General features: G+C 41.8%; 1 protein-coding gene across 1 annotated transcript in view; it reads left to right on the forward strand.

Moving 5' to 3' along the window:
* The window catches only part of USP34 (ubiquitin specific peptidase 34), a gene marked incomplete in the record, with an annotated part of 5,849,982 nt that overhangs the window by 4,630,256 nt on the left and 1,204,345 nt on the right, over window positions 1-15,381 (forward strand). The window contains 1 exon segment of the mRNA XM_044061224.1: window positions 8,793-8,888. Within this exon segment, the coding sequence (XP_043917159.1) occupies window positions 8,793-8,888 (96 nt within the window).

Here is a 15,381-nt window from a genome sequence, read left to right on the forward strand (position 1 = left end):
TTTGTGATTTCGCGGAGCCTTTTATGGCATCTTTTGTCAACGCCCCCTTTGATAGTTCTTCATTGTTTGGACCATCAGTTAAGGACACCCTGATCTGCAGCGAGTAAGAAGGTAAGATCTTTTCTGCCATGGTGATTAAGTTTTCCACCCTTCAATGAACCTACACAAGGAATCAAAGAGGGGCTAAGAAGAATTAGTTCTTTAAATCACAAGGCTCCTTTCCTGATCAGAGCGGAGAGTACTCTTCCAGAGGCAGAAGAGGAGGCTGTAATGGGAGACGCTTCCCCATAGGTAGGTGGGGCCCACAAAACCAGGGCTTCAGGGAGCCGTTTTCCATGTGCCCTTTCAGCTCTCCTGAAGTGCTGCCCGACTGTCTGACAAATGCTTGGGTGCAAACTACAATATCCTATATATAATATAGCAGGCTACTACATTCCTTTTTCTCTACCCCTTCCAAAAATTCAAAAGAAACTCCGACGTTCCACCCAGCCAGAGGGAGTTGGCAGTTGCAGAAATCAAAAAAGTACTATTGTCATCCAAGAAGTCTCAGCTGAAGAGAGAGCATCCAGAACTTACTCTGTTTCTTTTTGGTACCAAAGAAAACAGGAGACCTGAGGCCTATCTCGGACCTAAGCAAACTCAACTTATATGTAAAGAAAGAGAAGTACCAGATGGTGACGGTTCAGTCTATCCTTTCATTACTAAGGAAAGACGATTGGATATGCTCTGTTTATTCAGGAGTATGTGCTATCACATAAAAATAGACAGGCACTCAAGAAGTCATCTGCGCTTCTGCCTAGGAGCCAATCACTTCCAATTCAGAGCCCTGCCCTTTGGTCTCATCACAGTCCCCTGGGTGTTCACCAAGTGCAAGGCAGTGGTTTCAGCTCTTCTTCGACTGCAAGGGTTTCAGGTATTCCCTTATCTAGACGATTGACTCCTGACTGCCCCCACACAGCGTCAACTTTCTCAGGCCAGAGACTATCTTTATCAGATATCCCACTTCCTAGGCATCACCGTAAACATGGACAAGTCACAACCATTGCTGGCACAAATTTTAGAATTCATTGGGGTCCAGCTAAACACCATTATGCAGATAGCTTACTTGCCTCAGCACCATATCATCACCTTGACTGTTCAAGTCCATGCCATACTATCTCATCCCTCTCCTCCTGCCATATTGATTCTACAGACCCTGGGGTCTATGGCAGCTTCTATAATATTGGTTCCTCTAGCCAGGTACTATATGAGCATTCTTCAATGGGCACTTTGTGTTCAGTGGTCAGTTCTACATCAGATATCAAGTTGACCAACATTTGCAGGAGTCATTTACAGTAGTGGATTTACTCAGACCTGACAGTCAGTAGACTTTTCATCCTTCCTCCACTCAACAGCCACAGTGACCATGGACACTTCCCACTTGGGGGAGGGGGTATTTTGATGGGAAGATGGTCCAAGGCATGTGGACTCTTGATACCAGAGACCAGATTGCATATCAATGTCCTCAAGATGAGAGCTGCTGTTTTATCTTTGCAAGCCTTTCAAGAGGCTCTATCTCTAGGGACCATTGCAATACACACAGACATGTCAGTAGTCTGGTATGTCAACAAGCAAGGAGGAACCCGTTCATATCCTGTCTGCAGAGAGGGCAGGAGGGTTTTGGAGTTGGTGATCTTTTGAAATTACTTTCTGCTTCCAATGCATGTAACAGGAAAATTGAAAGCATTGGCAGACAGGCTCAAGCAGATCCATTCTGATGACCCACTAGTGGTCCTCAGTCAGTCAGTAGCTAACAAGATATTTGACCATTGGGGTCTCCCCTGCTGCAATCTGTTTGCATCTCCTTACAACAACAAGTGCAGGAGTTATTTCACTCTGATCCCTCCTTCAGGAAGTTCCCCGAGAGGCGCTGTGATCCACAATTGCCCCCCCCATCTCCTTTATGCCTACCCTCCTCTTCCACTGATCCCAGAATTTCTTCAGAAAACCAAATGATTAAAGAGCACAGTGATCCTCATTGCCCCCTTTTGGCCTCATCAGATTTGGTTCCCCTTCCTCTGGTCTCACCTCAAACATCCTCCATGGATACTGGAACCCAAACCAGACCTCCTGTAACACCCCACACCGGGACTCCCCCAGATCTCCCCTCACGCAAGTTAACCACATAGTTTCTCCAGTTCTTATGATAGCTAGAGGTCCAGGCTCTCTTCGACGATCAAGGCTGTCATTATGGCTTCTCAAAAAGCTTCCACCAAGAAAGTATATAAGAGTAAGTGAAAGAGATTTTCTATTTGGGCTGCTAATAATTACGATAATCCCTTTTTAGTTCCTGTTTCCTCAATTATTTCCTTTGAGTCTTTATTTAAACAAGGTTCTAGTTTTGTGACCATTAAGCTCCAGTTAGCAGCCATATCCAACTTCTGTTCGGGATTACCTTCGGGATCTGTTGCTTCAGCTAGGTTATGTAAAGCCTTTATGATGGGTATTTTTCTTCTTAGACCTCCAATCAAGGGTCCAACTCCTCTGTGAGATCTGACTGTTGTCCTACAAGCTTTGACCCAAAGTCCTTTTGAACTGGCTAATGATTGTGACTTGAAATATTTATCCTTGGAAGTCTGCTGTACATGTTATCATTACTTCAGCAAAAAGGGTTTCTGAGTTGCAGCTTCTTTCATCCAAACCTCCCTACAGCGTTTTTCAAATGGATAGAGTTTCCCTCCATCCTAATCCTTCATTAATGCCAAAGGTCACCATAGAGGCTAATATAAATCAGTGCATTCAGTTGCCAGTGTTCTTTCATAACTATTCCAACAAAGGAGAATGTATGCAACCAAGGAGAATATATGTTACATTCCTTGGATATTCACAGTTACTTTTCTACTGCCACAGGACAAAAGAATTCAGGAGATCAGAGCAGCTTTTTCGTCTAATTGTAAGGGTCAAGCAGTTTAAAAAGTGACAATAGCAAAGTGGATAACACGTTGTATATCTTTTGTTTATGAAAAAATAGTCTAAAGTTGCCTACTTCTCAAAAAGCCTGTTCTACAAGATCCATAGCTGCATCAGCAGCTTTTTCTTCTAGAATTCCTACTGATGACATTTGTGCTGCAGCTACCTGGTCTCTGTCTCATACCTCTGTGTCCCATTATAAGTTGGATATGGTTTCCAGGAGCAAAACATCCTTTGGCTCCTCAGTGCTCCGGCATACTCTTCCTTGAGGCCACCCAAGAAGTCATCTAGCTCGGGATTCTGACCCATCAGTGAAGCAGAATGAGAGGGACATCAACAGATTTTTTTATTTATGTACTTACCATAACTTGGTATCTGTGTTATCCTCCTCTCATGCTGCTTCACCTTTCCACCCAGCCATCCCCTTCCAAAACACTTTGGTTCTAGAGGATCTGAAAAAGCCTTTGTTGGCTTGGTTCCTCTCCTTCTGTCTATAAGGGGCAGCAAACTCGATCTGAGGAGATTGAGCTAGGGGCAGATGTTTGTGGTTAAGGGAGGAGCTCAAGCCTGGAAGCTGAAGTCTGTAAAAGTCGGCCGAGTCTGATCGAGGATCGGATCCATAACCCATCAGTGAAGCAGAATGGGAAGAGGACAACACGGATACCAAGTTTTGGCAAGTACATAACTAAGAATTTCCAACTGTGCTGGCCAAGTATCCCCCAGCCAGTAAAAATGTTCAAAAGCAACTCAGTAGTCCTAGTGGGATCCGCTGTATCAAACGAAAGTTATTGTTACTAATGGTAACACTTTAGAACTCATCTGAAGCTTGTGGCGTAGAACAGTAAAGATTTGATTGACGTCCAAGCTGGAAGGACGGGTGGAGCCATGTGCATATACTGCCAGTGTACCTCAGAGGAGTGGCAACGATGCAAAGACGTAACCTGGAGGTAAACATCAGAAGTGTAGCTAGCTAGTTATTCTGTCATCTTGCGCCATTCCCCCAATCTGGTATCCTCTCAATTTGGGAAAGTCCTTTTCTGCCCCCCTAGAACTGAGGGAGGCACTCTTCTTGCCTTTTAAACTGTAGAAGCTGCTTGCTACATTTGTAACACAGTTACTATAGTTCATACCACATGCAGAATATTGAAGTGCGCCAGTTAAAAAAAAAAAAAAACTCTCCTTTTTTTTAAATTATAGCAGCAGAGCTTCAGTTGTGACTACAAATGCCGTACTAACAAATGAATGCCGTTAATGTACTGTACTGAAGACTAGTCTGCATCTGTTGATGGAACTCCCTAACACTTTGTGCCCTGGGATGCTTCCATCTTCCCCTCATGCTAGCCATGCTGCTGGCAGGCATTAGTCTCACCATACCACCAAAAGGGTAGTAGCCTTTATATTGCATCCACAGAACCATGCACTTGCAAGGAGAGTGTGTTATGAGTCACAGGGCTGCCAAAGTTTGCATGTTTCCTCAACTAGGGGATAGAGTTGCGCTATACAGAGAGTTCTTATTGCCTGGACAGGATGCCATTGTGATCGCAAAGCACCCTCATGGCTGCATGAGTGTCCCCCCCCCCCCCCCCACACACACACACACCTTGGAAGGCTGTCGACTGAGCTCTGAATGGAATCCCTGGTGCAGAGGAATGAATGGCCTTTGTCTGATTGAGGGGAAGATTTGATGGTCAGCAAGCACAGGAGCAAACAATGCAGTAAAACTAGCTTTGTAACTTAATTTAGGTCTGCTGCTTTCTTTGGCCAAACAGTCAAATCTTCATCCCTTGCATCTTCCTACTTTACAGCAAGAAGCCTATTCTCGTCTGTGCAAGATAGATTAGACACTTTCCACAAGGAAGAGCAGGGGTTGGATTGGGAGAGGTATTTTACTCCTCCTACTTTTGGTACTAGAAATGTTAGGGACTTTTGGCCAGTTATAGACTTAAAATGTTTTAGCAGTTTGTATGCAAGAAATCCAGGATTATAAATGTGAAAGCTTTGCTACACATCTCAGACAGGGAAGAGTGATTCTTCATGTCCGACATTAATCACAGCTGTTTCTTGTTTTCCATTTAAATCTGAAGGGACATGGTTTCTTGTTTAAGACTTTGCTCTTTGAATTTTCCTGTGCACTGTTTATCTTTTCCCACAGTGTTTTAAGTGTTGTCACTGCAGACTCCACAGGCATGGCATGTACATCTTAGCTTACTTGAATGATTAGCTGCTGTCATCACCATTTGAGACCATAGTCCAAATGCACAAGGATAAGATGATGCAGTTATTTCACCTTATGGAGGTCAAAGAGAGCATCCAGAAGTTTTCTTATTGTTCTGTCTGAGGATTCAGTTTCTTATATTAATTCTTTCCATTGTGGGCAGTGTGTTCCTGTTTTCAGAGAGAGCCACATTGCTTATGGATATCCTCACATTTGTAATGTTTGCCCCAGTCCTTCCTTAAAGCCTTTGGCAGTAGCCATTTATGCTTTGCACATGAGTTGACTTTCCATCATATTGTTCAGCTGGTCTCTTAACGGACCTGAGGAATCAACACTAGGTGGCTTGGATCAAGCCATTCATCTTTCTTGGGTTTCAGAAGATTGAAAGTTGTGACTGGATCATCTTCAACTGTACCATCTACTAGTTCATCCCTGTAGCTGATATTTGAGCTGTTACTTTCATGTGGTTGTAGGTAGCAGTAGGTTACACATATTTCTTTACTGCTAAATGCATGAACAGCAACCACCACATTAATGTATTGAATGAAAACCTTTTAAATGCTTCAGAACTTGTGTTAATGGATTTTTCAAGACATCTGGTTACCTTTCTATTTGTTTGTTTTTTATGTTTATTAACCATGGAAGTTCACTGCCCAGAAGTGTCCATTTTTCCTGAGGTGCTGCTGTAGCACTGTCTGGTTAATAGATTTGCTCAGTCACACAGCAGGCAGATGAAGATTGAGGCAGTCAAATTCTGGACTACAGGAAGCACTTCATTAACGGCTTATAGCCTTAATTTCCTGTGCTAACTGCCACACAGGGTTCTGCATGAACATGTCAGTGGCCTTTTTTTAATCATCAAGCAGGGAGAAATACATTTCAGAGTTTTGTTCATCTACATAAAAAAATGTTTGGATTTGTTTTGCAGTTAGCTGCCTTTTCTAGCCCCTCAAGAGTGGGTTTTTGCTGTGTTATCATGCCATCTTTTTATGGTGGTTTCAGAGTTAACATTAAGGGTAAAAAGTTATGAAGTTCTCCAGGTGTGAAGGCATTTTTTCAACAGGTTAGATGTGTTCAGGACATTTATTGCTCTGTCTTGAGGATGTTGTTAGTCTGAGCAATTTTTTTTTAACATTGACGCCTTGTGGGATATGAAAACTCACTGTTTGGCAGTGTCACTGAGATAGTATCTAAACTCACCTCCTAAGATAGCTAACAGGTCCCATCTTCCTTAGGGAAATATTCCTATAACAATATTCACAAAATCTTCATTTCTTCTCATGCACTTCAACTGTTGGTTGCTTCATTGCATTTTTTTCTTGTGCGATTTAATTTTGGTCTAAGATTTCCATCTGATAAGTATTGCAAATGGTTTGTCTTGATTAAGGAAAATAGTGTTAAATTTTGTATGACAAGAGATCTATTGAATGCATCGACTTCTCCACAGAATTTGTTTAGTGTGTTTGTGGCAGACCATCCTGAAATTATCAGCTGTGTATCTCCTTCAAGAAGACAATTAATTGTTTGTAACCAAACAAATGCTGTCTATGTAATAGGTCTATTTTATTGTCTTTTATAATGATAAATACACCAACAGTATTAATGGTCCTGTGTCTGCAAAATTCTTCTACTTATTTTGGAAGTGTTACAGGACACACTGAAAGCAGCAGCTTAAACAAATGTACACTGATTTGCAAAGCACTACAAACTAGATGTCTGTTCAAGGAGTAGGGTGAGCTATGACACAGCAGTACTGCTGGAGATGCTTATAACTGCCCACTGCCTTGGACCAGGTGAATTGCCCAGGTTTTCTGCATCCTGTTCTAGGAATCCTCCCTCAGAACAACATACAGTAGATCTTCCAAGGGAAATTGCTGCAGCATTTTGAGTACCTCAGTTCCACCCTTTTGCATATGGATGAGAATTTAGATTTCTTCAAAAAAACTATTGGTTTGGTATAACTTGAAAGGCTATCAGTTGCATATAGTTATGCACATTTGAAGTGTGACATTTGTTATAGTCATTGTTTCATTTACCAGAGGTTTCAGTCACAGTTTACTAAACGGCATTCACTAGAAGAGCCGTAGAAGTTACCAGTCATCTCTGATTTTACACAGGGCTTGCGTTATTGAGACTAGCATTGTTTAGTGCAAGGGGAGGTTGACTGGTGAGCACTTTAGCCTCCATTAAAGGTAAGGAGTGTAAATGTTATGAATAGTGCTACAAGAATCTCTTTCTAAAAGGTCTTCTGTAACATTGAGTATCCCCACCTGCACATTATTTTAGCTGTTCAGATAGCACTCAAATTGGTATGATAGCTATATTAGCCATGTGCATTAATGCTTTTTTTAGTATTAGGACATTTCTGCAGCTGTGCATGAATAAAGTCACACACAATCATCAGACAGAGCAACCTATGTACTTATCCAGTTGCAGAGAAGCATCTGGCATGAGTATTTTATAAGGTTAGCTGCCTTAAATCTTGCTTTTCTCTCTCTCTCCTTCAATTTGTTGCTTGCAAAATACCAGCAAGGTACCTCTGAAGATGACTGATTTTGAGACATATCCCTACACTTTGTAGAGTGTAAGGTGCATGAGCTTTAAACTGGTTCATTTCTACAGTGTTAATCTCCCTGATTTTGGTAACCCATAGGAAACCACAGTTTCTGTTTGCAGTGATTTAGTTTGTGTGGGCTTTTTCTTTTGGTTGTGCAATGGTAGAGTTAGTAAGTACAAGTAAGGGAGGTGGGAGAATGTATGGGCCTTGCCACCTGTAAATGCTTTCCTTACAAATTTTGTTGAACTGAAGCTTTGATTTGTGTGTGTTAATTGGTTGAAGCTTCAGGTTATATCAACTCAAAATATAGGGAAAGCACTTTGAAAGTATGTGCTATAACTTTATATCTTTGAGATTTGTTTCATTCTTTAGGCTTCTTATTTTTTCTTTTAGCCCTCAAAAGGAGGACCAGCACTTACTATTCTTTGTTAGATAATTTTCTTGCCCCCCCCTCAACACACATACACACACATACACATACACACACACACACACACACACACACACACACACTTATTTTTGGACTATTTTTGGCCCTGACTGGAAAGTACTGGGGAATAGGGTAGGCTTCTCCATTTTGAAAGGTGTGCTTCTCTGAATAGCATCAGATAGAAAGGAAGTAGTCATGTGCTAACTGTTGAATTAGTCTTTTTGTCAGGTTGCATCTGTAGTGTTAGTTTAGTATAAGCACTTGATAGGCATGATTTCAAAGATCTGATCTTCACAACTAGTACTGCAACTCATTACATATTCTGTTCTTTTTATGCATTGGAAGGCAGTTTATTAAGTCTGAAAACCCTACTGCATTTACTGTGCTTAAGCAGGCACATGCCACAAAATACAGATCTTTGCAATCACGTTGAAGTCTAGGACTGCTGTCTAAGAATTTAGCTATTTTACTACAGTGTACTTAAGCTTGTTGATGCTTTGTCCAGCATCTTTTTTATCATGAAAAATAAATAAATTGTACCACATTTTAATTAAAGTATTGAATAATTTGCACACTGATTTATGCCTGAGCTTGACAGTTGTATAAACAGAAAGTAAAAATTAATTATGCTATTGTTTTAGACCCACAGTGCATATATGCTTTTCTATAAACGAGCAGACACTGAGGATAGCAATGGCAAAGAATGCTCATTTGATGTTTCTTCAGAGCTCCTTGAGGTATGTTATTAACTGTATAATTACAAATTTGTATTTATACTAACTGCATTACAAAGAAATTAAAGAAATACTGTGAAGCAGGGTTAAGTGTTAATTCTGTTCTTAAACCTTGCGTGTAGAAATGAGGCCATAGTTTGCTGTACATAGGTTCATGGGTTCACGAGTCACAAGACAGTTGAGTAAAAAAAAAAAAAAAAAAAAAAAAAAAAACATTCACTTTGCCAACATCCACTCTTATGCTGTACCCTCCTACTTAAGGGCAAAGCACGTTAGTCCAGGGCCAGGTTTATGGTAACCCAGGGTAAATTTGAAAGATACTGGGGTGTCGTCACGTTTCATTTGCAGGGGAATTCTGTTCCAGAGATGAGGGTAGGCATTGAAGACCCTGAGCCACCATCTGTTGCTGAAAGTTTAAATCTCTTGTTCTGGGGTAAGTGGACCTATCTGATTTACTGATATGCAGGAGATCAAGGAGGATGGAGTCCGTAATGGCTGGGAATTCAAGGTATAGATCTCCCCATGAGAGCCTATAAGATAGAGTAAAGGGACAGCACTTCAAGCTTTTTCTAATGGCTCTTGATCTACAGAGACTAGTATAGACTATCAGTCTTATTGGTTAGGAAACCATGGGACCTTTCCAGTTGCCTAATTTGTGTAGATAGATGCATCCCAAAAGTGACATTGTACTGTAGGATAGGTCTAATTAAGGCAGTATGCAAGGGTGTAACATCTTTTGACCTAGTATTTTAATTGCTAGGATTCTTAATCTGTAACTATGTCTGTAATATTTTAATTTGTGGAGCTTTTCTCCCCGGGCCTCCGCTGAAAATGGACCTGTAAGTATTAGCTGTGCTAGATAGAATGATTTTCTAACTACTGTACCTACATGATGGTTGGTTAAAAGGGAATGATTGATCCAGATTCCTGACTACATTGTCATTTTGGTGGGGAGTATTAGCTGTGCTATATTTTGGTGAAAAAAAGCTGTTTTGAAAATGAGACTACTACATTTCTTTGCATTTAATTTTAGCCTTTTTATACATTTGTTTAAAAGTAAGTTCCTGTTGTAATGAGATAATATTAGAGGTGGGATTTGACAGTAACTTCCATTTACTTTTGTTAAAAGTAAACCTGTTTTGAAACAGGATGACATTCAGCACACAGTATTATTGAATTTCTATAGACTGCAAAAAGGACTATGTCAGCTGTTCTGTTTGGGAGAATCCCTCTTCATTTCATATGTCCCTCGCCCCAAAGGTGGTCTTCAGGTAGATCACTACATTATTAAATCATATAATTTGGGTTTACCAACTTGCATGCTCTTCAGTACTAGCCACAGGATTCAACATCAGCATTGCTACCAGAAAGCGGTTGGACGAGATCATCCACTGCCACACACTGGGTACCTCTCTGCATAAGGGGTAGGATTTGGTTCCCCCTTCTTGCTGAGGTACCAGACTACTAACATGTTGTCCGATTGAATTGCAGTTGTCCCCAGAGGAAGAGCATTCTGAAAGGCTTGCAACACTAGTAGCACCACTCTCGTCTCTAGGACATTTATGTGCGAATTGGCCTATTATGTAGAACATGTGCCTTGGACTGTTTTTTTCTAGATAATGACACCCCACCTCCACCCTATCTGGGAAGTGTCTGTGGCTTTGGTGAGAGAAGGAACAAAGGGGCAACCTTGTATAAGATGATCTGATTGAATCCACCATATAAGATCCTTCCTGCAAGTGTTCTTGATTTGTATCTGGGCTACCATGGGTTGGTGAAGGATAGACTACTGAACTGCGTGCATCCACTGGAAGACTCTCATATAAATTCTCAGGCTAGTGGAACTAGTATTATTTCTGCTGCCATAGAACCTAAGGCTTGAAGTACTATTCAAGCAGATGCTTTGAATTGTGTAGCAACTTTCTGAGTTGATCTCTTATGGTCATCACTCATGATGATGGGAGATGTGCTACCATCTTGATTGTTTGTGGTTGCTCCTATGAAGTCTAATTTTCGAGAGGGGTCTAGGTGTGACTTTTTGTAACTTACTGTAATACCTAACAAAGAATAAGTTTGAAGGACCTGTCTTTTGCTTCTAGAAGTAGATGCCTGGTCAAGGTGGTTATGAGACATTCGTCTAGATATGGAAACACCTAGAATCCTTGTGTTAAATGAGCTGCTACTACTCCCATACAGTTGGTGGACACTGGGGGCTATAGTGAGGCCAAACAGCAGTACTCTGAACTGGTAGTGACTGGTTCCCAGACGGAAGCGTAAATGACTTCTGGATCACCTGTCCATCTTTGTGGTAGTATGCATCCTGAGGGTCTGTCAAGCACATCCAGTCGTCCTTCTCCAAGAATGAAAGAATGGACAGAACAGTGACCATCCGTTATTTGCTCCATTGAACTGATTTGTTCAATCTGCTGAGATCCAAAATTGGTCTCCAGTCCCCTATCTTTTTTGGTACCAAAAAGAATCTGGAGTAAGTACTGGATCCTCTCTGATCTGAAGGACTTGGTGGGGATGACTCTTTTGTCTTGCAGCCTTTGTATCTGGATGGCTGTTTGCTCCCTTTGACTGGGTGGAACATCGGAGAGTTTTTTGCTTTGGTGCTGTGGACAGGAAAACGGTATATAGTATTCTCTGCACCCACTTGTCATTCATGTTTAGCCAGGCTCTCAGGTGCAGGGATAGTCAACCCAAGAGCAATTAGACCTCCAATCAGGACCGCTGGAAGGGTTTCCCCAAGAATGCATCTCTGGACACTTGATGCTGAGCTCCTCTGCCATGGTGTCTTCCATCATTGCCCCCCCCCCCCCTGCCCCTGGGGGAACTTGCTCCATTTGCTTGAGGAAAAGACCCTTATGATTTTCCGATCCACATCTTTCCACTGCTCCTTTGATTTTTTGAGTAGAGTCTGTGGGGAGTGGAAAAACAAACTCACATGGCAGAAAGGGTCTTCCCATCTTTTTCACACCTGGACAGCGTATCTCTGAATTTTGGGCCAAATAGGGAAGTGCCGTCAAACAGAGTGTTGATGAATGAAGAATTAAAGGGCTCAGCAAAGTCGCACAAACACATCCAGGCTTGCCTCCTCATAGAGATGCCTGAACCCGCAGCTCTACTCACCCATTCAGTTGCATGTAAAATGAGCCTCATGGGGGAGTTTGCAGTAGGATACAAGGTGGCCATTTGGGAGTAATTGAATCCTGTACCTCTTCAGGCACAGCTCCTAAGAGGGTATCTGATAGCTCCTTGATCAGATCCCTCTGCAATCTGTTAAAATGGGAAAGATAATTCGGGGACCTTGAAGACAAAGGTCACTGAAGAGAAAACATGCTTTCTACATCTATCTATCCATCCTAGAATCCTTATTCGGAGGATGAATAATAGAACTTTCTTCCACAAGTTCTTTTTTTTTGGCTGCCACCATGACCATGGCATCTACTGGAACTCCTTTTGGCAACATTTTTATCCCCTGGTTCCGTTATTATTTTATTTGGTCTCCAGGAGGTAGGTTCAATGGAATCCGGAGCCTCCCACACCTGCCAAGAGAGCAGCTTGATGAGCTCATCAGTGGGTGGGGTCAGCCAGGACATAGATGGTCAGGATCCAAAAGCCGCCAGGTACACTGACTCCTCTGATGAGTGATTGTTGGGCTTCCAGCCACCTCTCTGTTTCAAGATCTGTAGGATGTCCTCAGAAGAAACATCATTTGGAGGTGACCATGGGGATCCCTCACCTTCGAGGTAAGTGTCCTCAGCATGAACTCCTTTGTGGAGTCTAGCTGCTTCCTCTTACATTTCCTCTTTTGAGAAGCCTCCTCTGTGGAGAGTTCCGAGGAGGTATCGAAAGAGGAGGGGAAACCTTCTTGGGTAGTCTGGGGCTTCTGGACTCGCTATCCCTGTGTCAGGTGTGGTGTAGACACTGCGTGCGAGGTCTGCAAGGAAGAAGATTGTGGATCCAATGGGGTAGAATACTGTCTGTGCCCTCTCCAAAGCCTTAAAAGCTGACTGACCCTGAGAAGTGAAGGATTCCTGATCTGACAGGTCATGCCCACAGATCCGGGTACCCTCAAATCCAGATAACAGAGCTCCTGAGGGCGAAGTTGGGGCCAGACTGATCTGAGCTGAGGTTCCTAGATAGAGGGATGGCTCCAAAAACTTCGCAGTTGAACCCACTCTCTCAGACCCGATTGGGACGCCATGACCCCGAGAGCTCCCTGGCTCCGACTGAACCAAGGAACTCAGAGCAGAGGTCTGAGCCAAGAAAGGAAGGGTCCTTTGCTCTGATGCAGACTATACTGGGTGAATCGGATCCAAAGGCTCTGAAACTTCCAAGGAAGTCTGAGGAGGAATCAGAAGATGGGATGGTGAGATTCAAAATTCCTGACCCTTAGGGGTAGGAGCTGAAGGGGGCCTTAATACCTTGTGGCCCAGAGGATCTTCTTGACCATCCTCTCCACTTCATCTTCTATGAGACTTCTAGTTGAGCAAGTTGACCTAAATTTAATAATTATGTGAGTCACTTAACGTTTTTTGTGACCACACTTGGAACACTTCTTGAAGCCAGCTGGCTTATCTGATTTATTTGCCATAACTGTCAAACTACAAAGAATGAAAAAGAACTCTCTTTTGGAAAGGTTAAGTATGGATATATAGGAAAAAGGGGCTATTAACAATAGCAGTAAAGATGTACTGCAGTACAAGAAAAAAGGAAGGGAGAGGCAATCACAAGAAAGGTAGGGAGAAAGGACTACTAACAATAGTACTTAAGAAGTACCTCAGTACATGACGGAAAAGGGAAATAACTAGTGAAAAGGGTAAAGAAAATGTTTAGTCACTTAGATTTTAGGTTTTTAGCTTAGTCAAGAAAAGGTTTAGTAAAAAGAACAAAATTTTTACCTAACTGCCTGAGAGCTAAATGAGCTAAATGGAAGGAGTATGTGTTTGCGAAGCTGCCGATGAGATCTGAGGTGATTTGGAGAGAGGCGTTATGGCTAGGGTAGGGAGATCGAGAGCTTTCTGGTTGCCACAAGCTGTTGCAGTGGCAGAGTCAGATCCGAGGGGTTGGATCCAAACCCATATGTCAGGATAAAATGAAAATTGACAACATCAAATCTTACCTTAAAACCACAGCATGGAGTGCATAAACTGCTGAACAGTACTTTCTCCCATCTCAGAATCTCAGAACATTTCGGTCATCTTTTTATATACTATATATATATATATATGCATACATACATGTGTGTGTGTGTGTGTGTGCACATGTATAAATAATTTTAAAATATGCGATTTCCTTACACTAATGTCACCAAGGAAACACAGGGAAGTTTAACCTCAGGATGTTAGCATAGTTAACGTCTGTTGCGTCCGTAGACTTTAGTGGGTACACTACTACATATGCGTGAAGGTACCCATTCAAGTCTGTGAACATACCAGACATTAACCGATAGTAACATCATAACTGGAGAAACAAATTTTTTTGGGATATATGCCCTTGTAACTCTCCCCTCTAACTTCCCCCACTGTATCTACCCTCTACCTCTCTTCCACCCAACAAACTAACTTTGATTACAGCAAGCTCTGATACTTCCATGCCTATCTACTTATTATATGGCAGTAACTTCTTATTGTAACAATTGTTAATATCTGCTATGACTTCGTGGATAGAACAGATGCTAGTTATCTACTGAATGTACTATGTTCTTCATCTGTAACTATGTCTGTAATATTTTAATTTGTGGAGCTTTTCTCCCCTGGCCTCCTCTGAAAATGGACCTGCGTCCAGTCGGACATTCCCGGTCAACAAATGTAAATAAAATAAATAAATAATGTTTTAATAGTTTACAAAGCTTTTTATGGAAAAAAAACTGGCCAAAAAAAGGCTAGCAGGAAAATACATTGTGGCACTTAACTCATCAAATCCAGCAGTGTACATAGAATCATCAGCAAATTACTTTAAGGCTGTTGAGGATAACCGGGGTGAATCATCAAAGGAAACAACTTAAAATTCAAGTCTACCAGAGTAAGATAAGAAGACTGGCAGTGTAGGGATATGTATGAAAAAGTTGCCAAATAACTTCTCTGCAGTCTGTGTGCTGTCAAAGGGTATAAATGTAACAGCACCTTCATCGGAACTTACATTGACATTTGCTGTTATCATATGGGATCCAAGCATTACTATGGTAGACTATCCTAGGACATCAGCAGTGTTTAACTCCGTTAGGACCATCGTTATTCCATCTAATTCATCTCCTGTTAGACAGCAGCCCTTTGACTAGAAATCTTTTGCTACAGAGCATGAAATAGCGGTAAAGAAGAGATATGCACTGTTAACTTCATTGGACTGATTTTGGTGCATGGATGTAACACAGAAACATGATATTTTGTAGCTACTGCTGAGGCTTCAAGAAGAAGGAAAAGTAAAACGGAAACAATATAGGCCGATTTGTGACCTTTTTGGTGATGACAAGGACTTTTACATTTTCCAT

Source organism: Protopterus annectens, chromosome 1.part0, assembly GCF_019279795.1.
Source record: "Protopterus annectens isolate FY-2018-M chromosome 1.part0, PAN1.0, whole genome shotgun sequence".
In the NCBI taxonomy this organism is placed as follows: Eukaryota; Metazoa; Chordata; order Ceratodontiformes; family Protopteridae; genus Protopterus; species Protopterus annectens.